This window comes from Lynx canadensis, chromosome B3 (assembly GCF_007474595.2).
Source record: "Lynx canadensis isolate LIC74 chromosome B3, mLynCan4.pri.v2, whole genome shotgun sequence".
In the NCBI taxonomy this organism is placed as follows: domain Eukaryota; kingdom Metazoa; phylum Chordata; class Mammalia; order Carnivora; family Felidae; genus Lynx; species Lynx canadensis.
Genome location: NC_044308.2, coordinates 84,038,177 through 84,052,544, shown reverse-complemented (window position 1 = coordinate 84,052,544; position 14,368 = coordinate 84,038,177). Strand labels below are relative to the sequence as shown.

General features: G+C 40.2%; 1 protein-coding gene across 1 annotated transcript; it reads left to right on the top strand.

Annotated features, from left to right (window-relative positions):
- The first annotated feature begins 4,761 nt into the window (after positions 1-4,761).
- CFL2 (cofilin 2) lies at positions 4,762-9,029 on the top strand. The gene is made up of 4 exons (XM_030318924.2): positions 4,762-4,884; positions 5,959-6,266; positions 6,384-6,460; positions 6,543-9,029. The coding sequence occupies exons 1-4, from the start codon at positions 4,882-4,884 to the stop codon at positions 6,653-6,655; spliced, it is 501 nt and encodes a 166-aa protein (XP_030174784.1). The 5' UTR covers positions 4,762-4,881; the 3' UTR covers positions 6,656-9,029.
- Positions 9,030-14,368: the final 5,339 nt, after the last annotated feature.

Sequence of the window (14,368 nt, the reverse complement as noted above, 5' to 3'; positions counted from 1 at the left end):
AAATTTAATCTTACCTGCCCTTCCTTCCTTCCTTCCTTCCTTCCTTCCTTCCTTCCTTCCTTCCTTCCTTCCTCACTTCCTTCCTTCCTTCCTTCTTTTCTTCCTTCCTAGCTTGTGTTTTGCCCCCAGCCTAGCACCCCCTCCCGCCCTGCCCAGGTGGGATCTGTGTGACATTGTGACATTCGTCAGGCACTCCTGGCTGCCCAAGAACAAAGGAAAGGACAGAAAACAAATGGCTAACTGATAGGGATCACAGTCATGCAGGACATGAGTCTCCATCAGTTTACAAATATCTTAGTAAATTACAAGACTAAGGCAATCTTATCAATAGCCTAATCTCCAGAAACCTGGAGACTCAGTTTTCCTGGAGCCCCAACATCACCCCTCCATAGTGATATGGGGAACAAAGGCAAGAAGGAAATGGCAGGTAAAGTTAAATTTCCTTATAACCTGCAGCCCATTGGCAAATACTTGAGGCAGGCAGAGTAAAACTTTCTCCAGGAACTCCCTACTGTCTTTTTTTTTTTTTTAATTTACATCCAAGTTAGTTAGCATATAGTACAATAATGATTTCAGAAGTAGATTCCTTAATGCCTCTTACCCATTTAGCCCACACCCCCCACAACCCCTCCAGTAACCCTCAGTTTGTTCTCCATATTTAAGAGTCTCTTATGTTTTGTCCCCCTCCCTGTTTTTATTTTATTTTTGCTTCCCTTCCCTTATGTTCATCTGTTCTGTCTTAAAGTCCTCATATGAGTGAAGTCATATGATATTCGTCTTTCTCCGATTAATTTCGCTTAGCATAATACCCTCTAGTTCCATCCATTCATCCATTGATGGCGATTTGGGCTCTTTCCATACTTTGGCTATTGTTGATAGTGCTGCCTACTGTCTTAATGTTAATGCTTTGCTAAAGGAAAAAACAACCTTAGTTTGACAATAGCTAGGCCTCCAGTAATCTGCGAGTCTTTAGCATATGAAAGTCTCTTTGAAAACTTCCCTTTTCACTTTACCCTTCCCAAATCCATGGTATATAACCAGTTACCCATCACAAGGTCAGTGCTGCTCTTCCTGCCGATTGGTCCTATCCCCGTGCTTTAATAAAATCACTTTTTTTTTTTTTAACGTTTATTTATTTTTTAAAGACAGAGACAAAGGGGCGCCTGGGTGGCGCAGTCGGTTAAGCGTCCGACTTCAGCCAGGTCACGATCTCGCGGTCCGTGAGTTCGAGCCCCGCATCAGGCTCTGGGCTGATGGCTCGGAGCCTGGAGCCTGTTTCCGATTCTGTGTCTCCCTCTCTCTCTGCCCCTCCCCCGTTCATGCTCTGTCTCTCTCTGTCCCAAAAATAAAAACGTTGAAAAAAAAAATTAAAAAAAAAAAAAAAAAAAAAAAAAAAAAAAAAAAAAGAAAGAGACAAAGCAGGAGCCAGGGAGGGGCAGAGAGAGAGGGAGACACGGAATCTGAAGCGGGCTCCAGGCTCTGAGCTGTCAGCACAGAGCCCAATGAGAGGCTCTAACCCATGAATGGTGAGATCATGTCCTGAGTCTAAGTCAGGTGCTTAACTGACTAAGCCACCCAGGTGCCCTAATAAAATCACCTTTTTGCACCAAAGACATCTTCAAGAATTCTTTCTTGGCTGTTGACTCTCAACCCCACAAACCCCACCATCACTGCAAAACTTCATCAGTCAAGATCATGACCTAAGTTGAACCACGAGTCAGACACTTAACCAAATGAGCCACCCAGATGTCCCTGGAATCTCATGTTTATTTGGATTCCCCTTATGTACAAAATGAAATTTTACTTTCCTCTGTTAATCTGTCTCTTGTCAATCTGATTTCTGACCAGCCAGAAGATCTTGAAGGGCAAAGGAAAATTTTTCTTCCCCGACAGTTTCACCAACTATAAAGTACCAGCTAAATATGAAGTGTTGTTATCCACTTGCTTGGGATTCATGCTTGGACAATGGGAAATTTCTTCTCAATTTTGTCTCTAAACTAAGTCAATCTTTCCATTAAGAAAAGAAACACAAGGGGCGCCTGGGTGGCTCAGTGGGTTAAGCAGCCGACTTCGGCTCAGGTCGTGATCTTACAGTCCGTGAGTTCGAGCCCCGCATTGGGCTCTGTGCTGACAGCTCAGAGCCTGGAGCCTGTTTCAGATTCTGTGTTTCCCTCTCTCTGACCCTCCCCCATTCTTTGTCTCTCTCTGTCTCAAAAATAAATAAATGTTAAAAAAAAAAAATTAAAAAAAAAAGAAAAGAAACACGAGCTGTGGACATAAAAATTAGGTCTACATTTGCTGGGCAATGCCTAGCATGCTCCACTTAAAGTATGTTAAATTTTAGACACAAGGATTTATCACACAAACTAGGGCATAATCCCCTCGTTATGATTTTCCATCCTTAAACTTACTTAATCCTGAAATACATATACACCATTTCCTGAGAAACACTGGTATACTAGGAAACTGAATTTTAAGGTGGAAAGTACTTTTTTTTTTTAAGTTTATTTATTTTGAGAGAGAGAGAGCTAGCAAGGAATGGGCAGAGAATGAGGGAGAGAAAGAATCCCAGCCGGTTCTGTGCTGACAGCAGAGCCCGATGAGAGGCTCAAACCCACCAACTGTGAGATCATGACCTGAGCCGGAGTCAGACGCTTAACCAACTGAGCCGTCCAGGTGCCCCAAAGCTGGAAAGGACTTTAAGGATAATTTAATGAGAGTTTGTTTTTTTTATTTAAAAAAAAAAAAAAAAAAGGGGGCGCCTGGGTGGCGCAGTCGGTTAAGCGTCCGACTTCAGCCAGGTCACGATCTCGCGGTCCGTGAGTTCGAGCCCCGCGTCGGGCTCTGGGCTGATGGCTCAGAGCCTGGAGCCTGTTTCCGGTTCTGTGTCTCCCTCTCTCTCTGCCCCTCCCCCATTCGTGCTCTGTCTCTCTCTGTCCCAAAAATAAATAAACGTTGAAAAATAAAATAAAATAAAATAAAAAACAAACAAACAAACAAACAATTTTTTAATGTTTTTATTTATTTTTGAGAGAGAGAGAGGGAGAGAGATAGAATGAGACTGAGCACGAGCAGGGGAGGGGCAGAGAGAGAGGTAGACACAGAATCCAAAGCAGGATCCAGGCTCTGAGCTGTCAGCACAGAGCCCGACGTGGGGCTTGAACTCACAGACCGTGAGATCATAACCTGACCTGAAGTCGGCCACTTAACCGACCGAGCCACCCAGGCACCCCAATGAGAGTTTGTTTTACAGATGAAGTATGTGAGGTCTTCTGGGTAGAAAGCCCTTCAAGGTTACAAAGATAGGGGCAGTGCAAAGATTAATCCCCAAGTCTCCCAACTCCCAGCCCAAAGTTCTTGCCTGTGCACTGCACTTCTGGCTTAGTCTGTATCAAGGTGTATCTGGACTTACGATTTTCTTCCCAACAGTTTTAGGCAAAAATAAATGTGCTTTTTTTAGTGCAAGTCTTTTTCACAAAGTAAGTTTAACTATTGATCAGAGCTTTAAATTTAGTTTACCAATTTTACAAATGAAGGGAGTTAGAAAGAAATCGTCAAACTTTAGGAGAAAAGGCAGCATACAAAATCAACCCCAAATAGTTTAACACTTTATTAAACATTCATTACAGATAAGCACATAAAGTGTTTCACTGATAATACAGTATTTTCTTTTTTTTAATTTTTTTTTTCAACGTTTATTTATTTTTGGGACAGAGAGAGACAGAGCATGAACGGGGGAGGGGCAGAGAGAGAAGGAGACACAGAATCGGAAACAGGCTCCAGGCTCTGAGCCATCAGCCCAGAGCCTGACGCGGGGCTCGAACTCACGGACCGTGAGATCGTGACCTGGCTGAAGTCGGACGCTTAACCGACTGCGCCACCCAGGCGCCCCTACAGTATTTTCATATAAACTCATGAAACATTAAATTTTTATGAAAATTTTCCTCAAGTATAAAGTGACAATTTTTTCTTTGATAAATGGGACGCATGTGTAAGTAACAAAAAGGTTTAGAGAAGAGTCTTGGCTCAGTTACATGGCATTGCTAGAAGAGGTTGTGATTGCCAAGGAGGAGGAATCTCTACTCTTGGGTCCATTTATTTGATGTCAGCTGTCACAGCCGGGGCTTCATGAAGAAAAGACTACCAGCAGAGAATACATCCATATCCTATGAGTCTAACATACAAAACGATATTACCAAGGGATGTTACTACCTGATTTCCCCCCGTTGTTATTATGTCAACCACAGACTTGGGGAAAGTGATTTTCCACTTCTGTTTATCATTTTGTTTTTGCTGAGTAATTAAGTCAACTGGGGTAACCCTCCCGCCCCCCTAGTGTTTATTCTCATTTAACTGGAGGAAGAAAATCGAAACAATTCACAGCATCTCAAGTGGGTTTTCCAAAATGCCTCAAAACACTGGACTCTAACCCCTTCGGTGGAAACCACAGGTGAATAAAAGAAAGACACCTTGGAGCACCGTTCCCCTCGCCAGCGCCCAATCCCGAGAGCAGCGCCCCTCGGGGAGCCCCCGGGCCGGCTGACGGGTGGCGGCCCGGGCCGGAGGCGGCTCTGCCAGGCCCCCGGGCCCTAGCCACAGCCGCGCAGCCGGCCAGGCCCGCAAGGCGCGCGCGCCGGGGTCAGGTCGAGGACGCGGGCGGGGCCGGGAGGCGGAAGGGCCGGCCCGGGGCGTGTCCACGTGACTGCCCCGCCCGCCGCCCGCCGCCTGCAGCCCCCCAGCCACCGCCGCCGCCTCCGCCTCTCGGGCTGCAGCTCCCGGCGTGCCCCGCACTCGCCGCTGCCCGCCCGCCCCTCCCTCTCCTCCTACCAGTGCCACAGAGCCGGAGCCGGAGCCGCCGCCGCAGCCACAGCCGCGGACACTATGGTAAGGTGGGCGCGCCGGCCCGGGGGGCTGGGAGCGGGGACGCGTCGAGCAAAAACCCTCGCACGGCCTTGCAGGACCCTGGGAGTGAGGCCGCCATTTTAACCTGCTTTAGGCCTTAAAGGTGGGGGCTCCTGCGCTGCGTCCGGCCCCGCTGCTTTCTCTCCAGCCAGCCGGCCGGCCTACCCGCCCGTCGTCAGGCCAGGCCCTGCCGCTTTTCGGATTCCTGAGGGCGAGGTGGGCGCGCGCGTGGGTCGGGGGGTCGGGGCCTAAGTCGGACAGGCGCCTCTGGAGAGGTCAGGATACTGGGAGCGGCGGCCGGCGGCGCGGGGCTCATCCCGCGCACGCCGTGTTTGCGCGGGGCTTCCTCCTTTTACTCAGCGCTCGTCTCTAAAATTGGTACGTGCCTCAAAGCCCTTGCTGAAGACTTTCGGTTAAGGGTCTCGGTGCCCTGTAATAAAACCCCTACGAGGAGTTCAGGAGGTGAGAAAACGCTTTTAAAAATGCTTTCTCGCCGTAAAAAGCTTTTACACTAGCTCCGTTAGTTTTTAAGTGTCGGCGTTTGAGCTGTGAGGCAATTATGTTGTAGCCGTGGGCGGATTGGAGTTCACACTTGATTCTCTTTCCTTATGAGGAAACGGCACTGGCTAGGATGACTTTAAAGAAAAAAAAAATAGTAGAAGCTTTAACTGAAATCCAAAAGTGTTTTTTTAAGGCCTGCAGAGTTGACACAATACAGAAGGTATTTTTGCTGCTGCTCCTGAAGCTCTGACATCACCCAATGAAATAGGAAACATTTCAGGGATGGAACAGCTTGTATTTGTCCCTTTCCCTCTACCTTCCATTTACTTCAACCTCCAAACCCCTTTAAAAAGGATGAATGGGACAGGATGAGTTAGAATCCTTTGGGTGTATCTCATACACTGCTACTTAAAATGTGGCAGATCTGACTGGACTGCTTGTACTGTAGGATGCAATTTTTGGTGTCCAGATTAAAGTGAATCCTCTCTAGGCAAACAGTAATTTTGGTTAAAACCAGAATACTTGTTCTGAATTACTGTTCTTTTTTTATTTCAGGCTTCTGGAGTTACAGTGAATGATGAAGTCATCAAAGTTTTTAATGATATGAAAGTAAGAAAATCTTCTACACAAGAGGAGATCAAAAAAAGAAAGAAAGCCGTTCTCTTCTGTTTAAGCGATGACAAAAGACAAATAATTGTAGAGGAAGCAAAGCAGATCTTGGTGGGTGACATTGGTGATACTGTAGAGGACCCCTACACATCTTTTGTGAAGTTGCTACCTCTGAATGATTGCCGATATGCTTTGTACGATGCCACATACGAAACAAAAGAGTCTAAGAAAGAAGACCTAGTATTTATATTCTGGTGTGTAAAAACAAAAGAAAAAGTACTTTTAAAATGCAAGGATTGTTATTAACATAGTCAGTTTTGCCTTTGTTATTCTTTTAAGTGGGATTCAACGATTTTTTTTTTTTTCTGTAGGGCTCCTGAGAGTGCACCTTTAAAAAGCAAGATGATTTATGCTAGCTCTAAAGATGCCATTAAAAAGAAATTTACAGGTACAAACGTTAAAAATTTTGTACAAAGGAATTACTCTTTCTTAATTATAAGATTTAATGCTATCATATTTTTCCTTTTTAGGTATTAAACATGAATGGCAAGTAAATGGCTTGGATGATATAAAGGACCGTTCAACACTTGGAGAGAAATTGGGAGGCAACGTAGTAGTTTCACTTGAAGGAAAACCCTTATAAAATGCCAGTCAAGTGCCATCTGGATCTTAAGGAGCTTCCATTTCTCCAGCTCAATCAATTGAAATAGTGTTAGGTGTTTTTTGTTTTTGTTTTTGTTTTTTTTCTCTTCCCACTGGGTCCTTCCAATACAGTGAATGAAGGAAATACCATTCATGTAAGCAGCCTATCAGTGATTGCCATTAGACTGTTTAATACTGTTACTTTTATGTAGAACCCAAGGAATGCCTTCCCGTCATATTTTAGCCAAAACAACTGGTTATATGCCTCCCTTGCAGCAAGCACTACAATGAAAGTGATTGTCAATGTGAATAGCTTAGAATACTGCAAAGGGTAAGCTGATTGAATGCCTTGAAAGTATTATCCACTGGTCAGATGGTAAACTTTATTCAGTATTATTTATAGTTGCACTTGATTGCAGTTTTGTGAGGCTCGAGCATTCATACACCTCACCTGCCTTGGCAAGCCTATTTTTGTGACATGGCAGCACAGATATAACACTATGCATTGAAAGCACTTTTTTTGTAATGAGTTTAACTCACCCTCCCTCCCCCAAAAGGAATGCCAATTAGGTTTTGTTAACGGTGTCATCAACTTATCCTAGTACCTCAGTATTCATTCCTGTTACCTGCATATCTTAAAAGAAACAGCTGTTAATGCCTTTTTGTTTTCCATTGAGTGTACACTACTGAATAAGTGTAGGAGTTTATGTTTACCATGTAAGTTTTGCAACACTAAAAATATTTTGAATATCAGTCATGATGGCAATTTCTGTATAAAAGAGCCTTAAATGGAACATTGTTTTTGAGATCAAACTCCCTACCCTCACAAAAATGGCCACGTCGCAATAAAAATTGTGGCATATTACAGAACGTTGCCTTGTTTTCCTTGGACATTTTGCAAAATGTTATGTGAAGCAACTTTTAGAGTAAACAGCTATTACTAATCTTTGCACTGGTCATTTAAGAATTTTTTTGTACAACATTCATGCATGATATTTTCCAGTTTGTTGAGTTTAAAAAATACTCTATCCTAAAGCCAACAAATAGAAAATATTGTTACAGAGGGATACTTTTATAAACATTAGTTTATTTATTTCCTTATATGTTAATATGAAGATCAGAAGTTATTTTTTGCACTTTGACATAAATATTCTTCAATACCAGATTTGTTTTCTGGATAAATTAGGGTAGTTATTTTTTAATTCACGTTTACGTTTCTAAGTAACTGAGTAGTAGAAGCAGGAAGCTCTTAACTGCATATTTGGTCATGATGAAAGTAATTTATAAAATGTCCTTCAAAAGTTAATAATACTTCTCGTGTTTAGGACCTTTCATTTCAGCTATTATTTCTTAATACATCTTGCAAATTGGGGAAAAAAAATGATGTAGCAATCTTAAGTATTAGTAGTGAGATTTGGCTGTGGTCCAGACTGCTCTCCTTATAGAGAATTTGATCTGCTCAGTGTGAGCAGTTTGCTGTTAGCCAGAGCTATTTATGGCAAACACATGCTTTTGTATCTTGTCATAGTTATCCACAAATGGCAAAACTGGACTTGATTCTACTGGTATGCAAAACAGGCATGCTAGTAAGCAGTCAATCGTGGCTTAGAACTTAACCCCATAGCTCTGAAGAATGCTCTTATCAGAAAACAGGAAACAAAAATTCTTCCTTTTTTTTTTTTAACATGTGTTAGTAACTTGAGTACAATTAGGCGTTTTCCCATATTATCAGAAGATTTTTAAAGGTGAAAGCAAAAGTAGGACTTAAATGTTTAGGCTTCCATTTAAAATTATATGAATGGCTTGGGATCTTTTGCACTGAGCTATCTTATTTCAGGCTTCCAGCTGTCCCTTTGAGTTATCCTGGACATTTTGATGGTTTTTTGGTAAGGCTGAACTCATAAGGAAAGTATGAGAATACTGACATATACTGAACCGTATATGTAACTGATTCTTAGAATTTTCATTATTTTCCTCATTCTTCTAGAAAAATAAGGGACTTTAAGTTACGTAGTACTGTTTGTTTTTATAGCTGACTTACCAACTTTCTTATATGCCTCATATAGTAATAATTTCAGAGATTATTGCTTTAAACTGTGGTACTTTGATTTGTTAGACTGACAGAACTGAGTTCATCTTTGAAATACATCTTTGTGCATAGAGCCAAAAATAATGATAAAATTAATGGTTCACATGTTACTTGAGACTAATTTGGCATTTGAAATGATTTTATTTTACAATCATTTACAATGAAACAATGTTCCAGTTAGCTTTAAAAGGTATACGGTGCTAATTAGTAAAATATTGAGGGCAATATTTTACTGCTAGCTTGCAAAATTATAAGTGTTTAAAAAAATAAAATGTATGAAAATATATAAAGCTGTTGAGATGTGTTTACTTATACTTCAGAACACTAAAATTTTAAAAACTGATGTTGCAGATCAAAGAGGCACCTTTATCTTTAGTCTTTTTTTAGGGTTTTAGTTGATATACTTTCTCATTTACAGATACCAGTATTCTTTGAAAACTTAGTGTTATAGCAATTTTAACATTTTCGGACAAATGGGAACAGTTGGCATTTGTCCCAAACTGGCTGTCATCAGCTGTTGTTTTCAATCATTATCTAAAATGTGGCTTTTAGTAGATTGAAAGAAAAGCCTCTTACTATGTTTGAGTTTTTCTGATATAGATCCTTTATAGCAGCTAATTTATGGAATCTAGCAAGTGAGTTTTGGGAGAAAATTAAGTGCTTCCTTATTAAGGAATAATCTCAGCAATGGTCAATCATAGAAGGGTTGAGAACACCCTTCGTTAGGTTTTCCACTCTGAGAAAATAATCTGGTTCTGCTCTTCATAGGTCCTATTTTTGCTTGCAAATTTAATAATAGTTTGAGATCAAACAAACATGAATATTCATTTTTTGGTGAATATTAAGACAATCAGAGATGTGTAAGCAAGCTCCAATGAATATTGCTTTTCAGACAGTTTGAATTTGTAAATGCTCTGTCTCCTCTCAGGCAATAAAGAGATCTGAGGCTTTTCTTTTGCTCTAGAATATCCAAATTGCTTTTTTCCTTTTACAGTTGGGGAGTCATCCCTCTACTTCAATTTCCTATCATAATGCAGTTGGGCAAATTAATCTTTCTGAGCCTCAGTTTCTTAATCATAACATGAGAATGACGATAATCTATCATACCTCATTGTAGAGGATCAAATATGGAAATGTTTTTGGAAAATGCTATTTAAACATAGTAATTTGGTTAAGTAGATAACCATGTTAAAAATAAGATTTATTGTAAGTCTTTGAACCTCTTCGTTTTGTAACTATTCCACTTAATCTCATAGTTTAAGGATTAATTAGCTGATATGTAGCATCTGTTTTTCAGTAGTAAAGTGTAGCCTCTGAATTGATGTTTGTTGACTGCTATTAATCTTTTTAGTGTAGTTTTCTTTTTCACATGTAACCAATCAGTTACTAATTTTTTCCCCCAAATAATTGTGAAGTAAAAAATAAGAGAGGAAGTAAAGTTAGAAATACTGGTTTGGAATACTTGTCATAAATTCATAAACCATGTTGTTGAAAACCTGTGACTATTTATTATTAATATCGTAAATTTATGTAGTCCTTTGTATTTCCCACAGCACTTGAAATTTATCTAATCACCTTAGGTCCTCTTAACCAGCTAACCATAGTTCCCTGCTACACATGAAGAAACTGAAGTCTGGAGAGGTTAAGGGACAACAAATCTGATTCCAGTCCAGTATACTTTTCAGTCTGCATTTATGTAACATATAGTGAGTTACTAATTTTCTTTCTCTATTTTTTTTAAGATTTTATTTTTTTGAGTAATTTCTACCTGGAGCTTGAACCCATAGGCTTCAATCCCAACATGGGGCTTGAACCTCTAACCCGGAGATCAAGAGTTGCATGGTCTACTAACTGAGCCAACCAGGCACTCCACAAATTTTCAGGGAAAAAAAAAGGATTATCTGATTCTTTTGAGCAGGACATAATTATTCAGTATGTTTTCAAAGTAACGTCTCAATATTTGAAAAATAAGTCTTGGAATTTTTGTTTCCTAAGGAAACCTATGCTCATAAAATAAATAATTTCACACTTCAAAGATTTTCTTAGATGTTTCAGTATTGTAAATGTATGGGATTGTGGAAACCATACGGACTGTATGGACACATTTTCCAGAAAGTTCATACCTCTAATCTTGTTCCAAAAACTTGGGTATCTCCCTCCCTTTGTTCCTCAACCCATCTTTCTAAGGAGAGCTAGTACTATGTATTAGAGTGGTTGAGTACTAGAACTTTGGTATCAGACTTGCCTGGGTCATTCACATATAGGCCTTTAACACTTACTAATTGAGTGACCTTAGGAAAATCAACCTCTCAGAGCCTTAGTTCATGTATAAGAGGAGGTAATAATTGTACCCTGTCATACGATTTGATGATAAATGAAAGCACCCTGAGTAGTTACTAGCACATAGAAAGCATTCGATAGGATGATCTTAAAATTCGTAGCCCAACCAGGACAATTTTTTGAGAGTAAAAGTGAGAGCTATTAATAATTATGCCAGGACAACAGGGTTAAGTTGGGACAGTCCCTAGCAAACCAGATGTAGTCACACTGTCAAGAAATAGGCTGATATCAAAATGTTAATACTTAAGTAGAAGAAACTATTAAAGATGAGGTGGTTAATTTGAATTTTATGAGGTACTAGTATGCTAAGTTTCTTTTGAAGTATATAATTACTCTTTTTTTTTTTTTTTTGAATGTTTATTTATTTTTGGGAGAGACAGAGACAGAATGTGAGTGGGTTAGGAGCAGAGAGAGAGGGAAACACAGAATCCGAAGCAGGCTCCAGGCTCCGAGCTGTCAACACAGCCCGATGAGGGGCTCGAACTCACAGAGCTGTGAGATCATGACCTGAGCCGAAGTCAGACACTCAACTGACTGAGCCACCCAGGTGCTCCAGTATAGGATTACTCTTAAGTAATTAACCCCAGAAAGGTCAACTTTGGATTTTTTTTATGCTGCCTTTTTTTTTCTTTTTTTTTTTTTTTAGCTTTCCTTTTGACCGTCATACTTGTAAACTCTGATACTGCATTTTGGTATTAACAGTTTGCTTTACTTACAGTGTTGGTTTCCACCTCATGTAGATTTGGAAAGCCAGTGTGTTTAGAATTGTGTATAAGAAAGTGAATAGACTCATTGTGGGCTTGAGAGCAAAAGTCCTGAGCACATGAACCTTCTAACATTCCTTCTGGCTATTTAAAGAGCTTTGATGTAGTTTCCGGGTTTTTGTTTTTTGTTTTTTTGTTTTAATGAGTGAAGTGTGTAAGATAAGATAGCTGAGCTGTAGATAAAAGAGGCATCACTGTATCCCAGTAAGGTGTCTAAAATGTCATTCATTCATTCATTCATTTATTTATTTATTTGAAATGTCATATTTTTAAGTCATATTTCTCTTTGAAAATACTTGTATCATTAAAGGCACACAAATAAATTTGTTCCCATTCAGAGAAAAGGCTTATTCTTGAGGCGCCTAGGTGGCTCAGTCGGTTGAACGTCCGACTTCAGCTCAGGTCATGGTCTCACAGTTCGTGGGTTTGAACCCCGCATTGGGTTCTGTGCTGCCAGCTCAGAGCCTGGAGCCAAGGAAAGGCTTATTCTTGACCCAATTTTTTTTAGATTATTGAAACAATGGAATATGAAAACATGCATTTGATAAAGCAAAATAATCTTTAAAAAATGTAAAATGCCGGTTGATTTTTTTTTTGCTTATTAGATTTTTCTTAAATGTACCCTAGATGTGTTCACTTGGAAGTACCTTTGATTGCACTTCATAGATAATATGCTTTCATTTACTCTTGACCTCTGACAGCTAATTAATTATGCATATACAATGTTTTAGTAGTTTATTTGGCATAACATGAAAGTTTAGACATAACCTGAAAATTCACAGCAGATTTTTGTTCAAACGTATAATTTTCTCACAGCAACGAAAAAGCACTTAAGTTAATGGTATACTGTCTTCTTGCAGCACTTTTTTCCTCATTTTATATATTCTTAACGGTGGAATTTCAAATATTTCCTTTGGGAAGTTGATAGTTACTGAGAGAATCACAAAATTCCTGGGCATTTGGCCCATAGTTCCTATGTGTTCCTGTGAGCTCTCAGGACCTTTTTTCTTTTATTAGTAACAAACTAAATCACCAGATAAAAAGAAAGTTCCCAAAAAGGCATACTTAGTTTTATCAAAGGTAAAAATGGCAGTAGAGTACTTTGTTCTAGAAATCATAAAATTTTGCTATACTATACAAAGAATAATACAGGAAAGAGATGAGATGTAGGGGCGTTTGGGTGGCTCAGTTGGTTAAGCGTCCAACTTCGGCTCAGGTCATGATCTCACAGTTTGTGGGATCGAGCCCTACATGGGGCTCTCTGCTGTTAGTGCAGAGCCTGCTGGGATCCTCTGTCTTCCTCTGCCTCTCTCCCCAACTCTCAAAAATAAATAAACATTGTTTTTAAAATTTTGTAATGTTTATTTTTGAGAGAGAGACAGAGCATGAGTGGGGGAGGGGCAGAAAGAGGAAGACAGAGAATCTGAAGCAGGCTCCAGGCTCTAAGCTGGCACAGAGCCCGACATGGGGCTTAAACCCAGACTGCGAGATCATGACCTGAGCCCAAGTCAAACAGTTAACCAACTGAGCCACTCAGGCACCCCAAAAATAAACATTTAAAAAAAGATAATGGGAGCGCCTGGGTGGCTCAGTCGGTTAAGCATCCAACTTCGGCTCAGGTCATGATCTCACGGTCCGTGGGTTCGAGCCCCGCGTCGGGCTCTGTGCTGACAGGTCAGAGCCTGGAGCCTGCTTCGGATTCTGTGTCTCCCTCTCTCTCTGACCCTCCCCCGTTCATGCTCTGTCTCTCTCTGTCTCAAAAATAAATAAACATTAAAAAAAAATTAAAAAAAGGTAATGAAAGAGATGTAGACTTAATGAAATAAGTGTAAAAGAATTTTATGTGAGGATTAATGTGTAAACCTTTTGTGTATAAAATAGCTATGGATCAGGGATGCCTGCCTGGCTCAGTTGGTGGAGTATGCAATCTTGATCTCGGGATTGTGGGTTCGAGCCCCACGTTGGGTGTAGAGATGACTTAAAATTCTTAAAAAAAATTTTTTTTTAATGTTTATTTTTGAGAGAGACAGAGCTCAGGCAGGAGAGGAGCAGAGAGAGAAGGTGACACAGAATCTGAAGCAGGCTCCAGGCTCCAAACTGTCAGCACAGAGCCTGACGCAGGGTCTGAACTCATGAACTGTAAGATCATGATCGAGCTGAAATTGGATGCTTAACCAACTGAGCCAGCCACCCAGGTGCCCCTAAATAAAATCTTAAAAAAAAAAAAAAAAAAAGAGCTATGGATCAAAGATTGAGAGAAAGAGTGGCAATCCTTTTACTCATTACTGCTTATTGATAATTGTGTTATGAAGAGTTGTATAGATACATAGTTTTCATTTCAAAAGTCTTTTATATGAGGGGGAAGAGGATGAAGCACTAACAAAACTGGTGTCAACCATTTTCCTAATTTGCAGTCTATTTACATTTTAGAATGTATCTGGGTTTTTTAGGCTTAACTGATTTTTTTTCAAGATTTAAAAAATTTTTGAAGTAATCTGTCCCCAACATGGGGTTCAAAGTC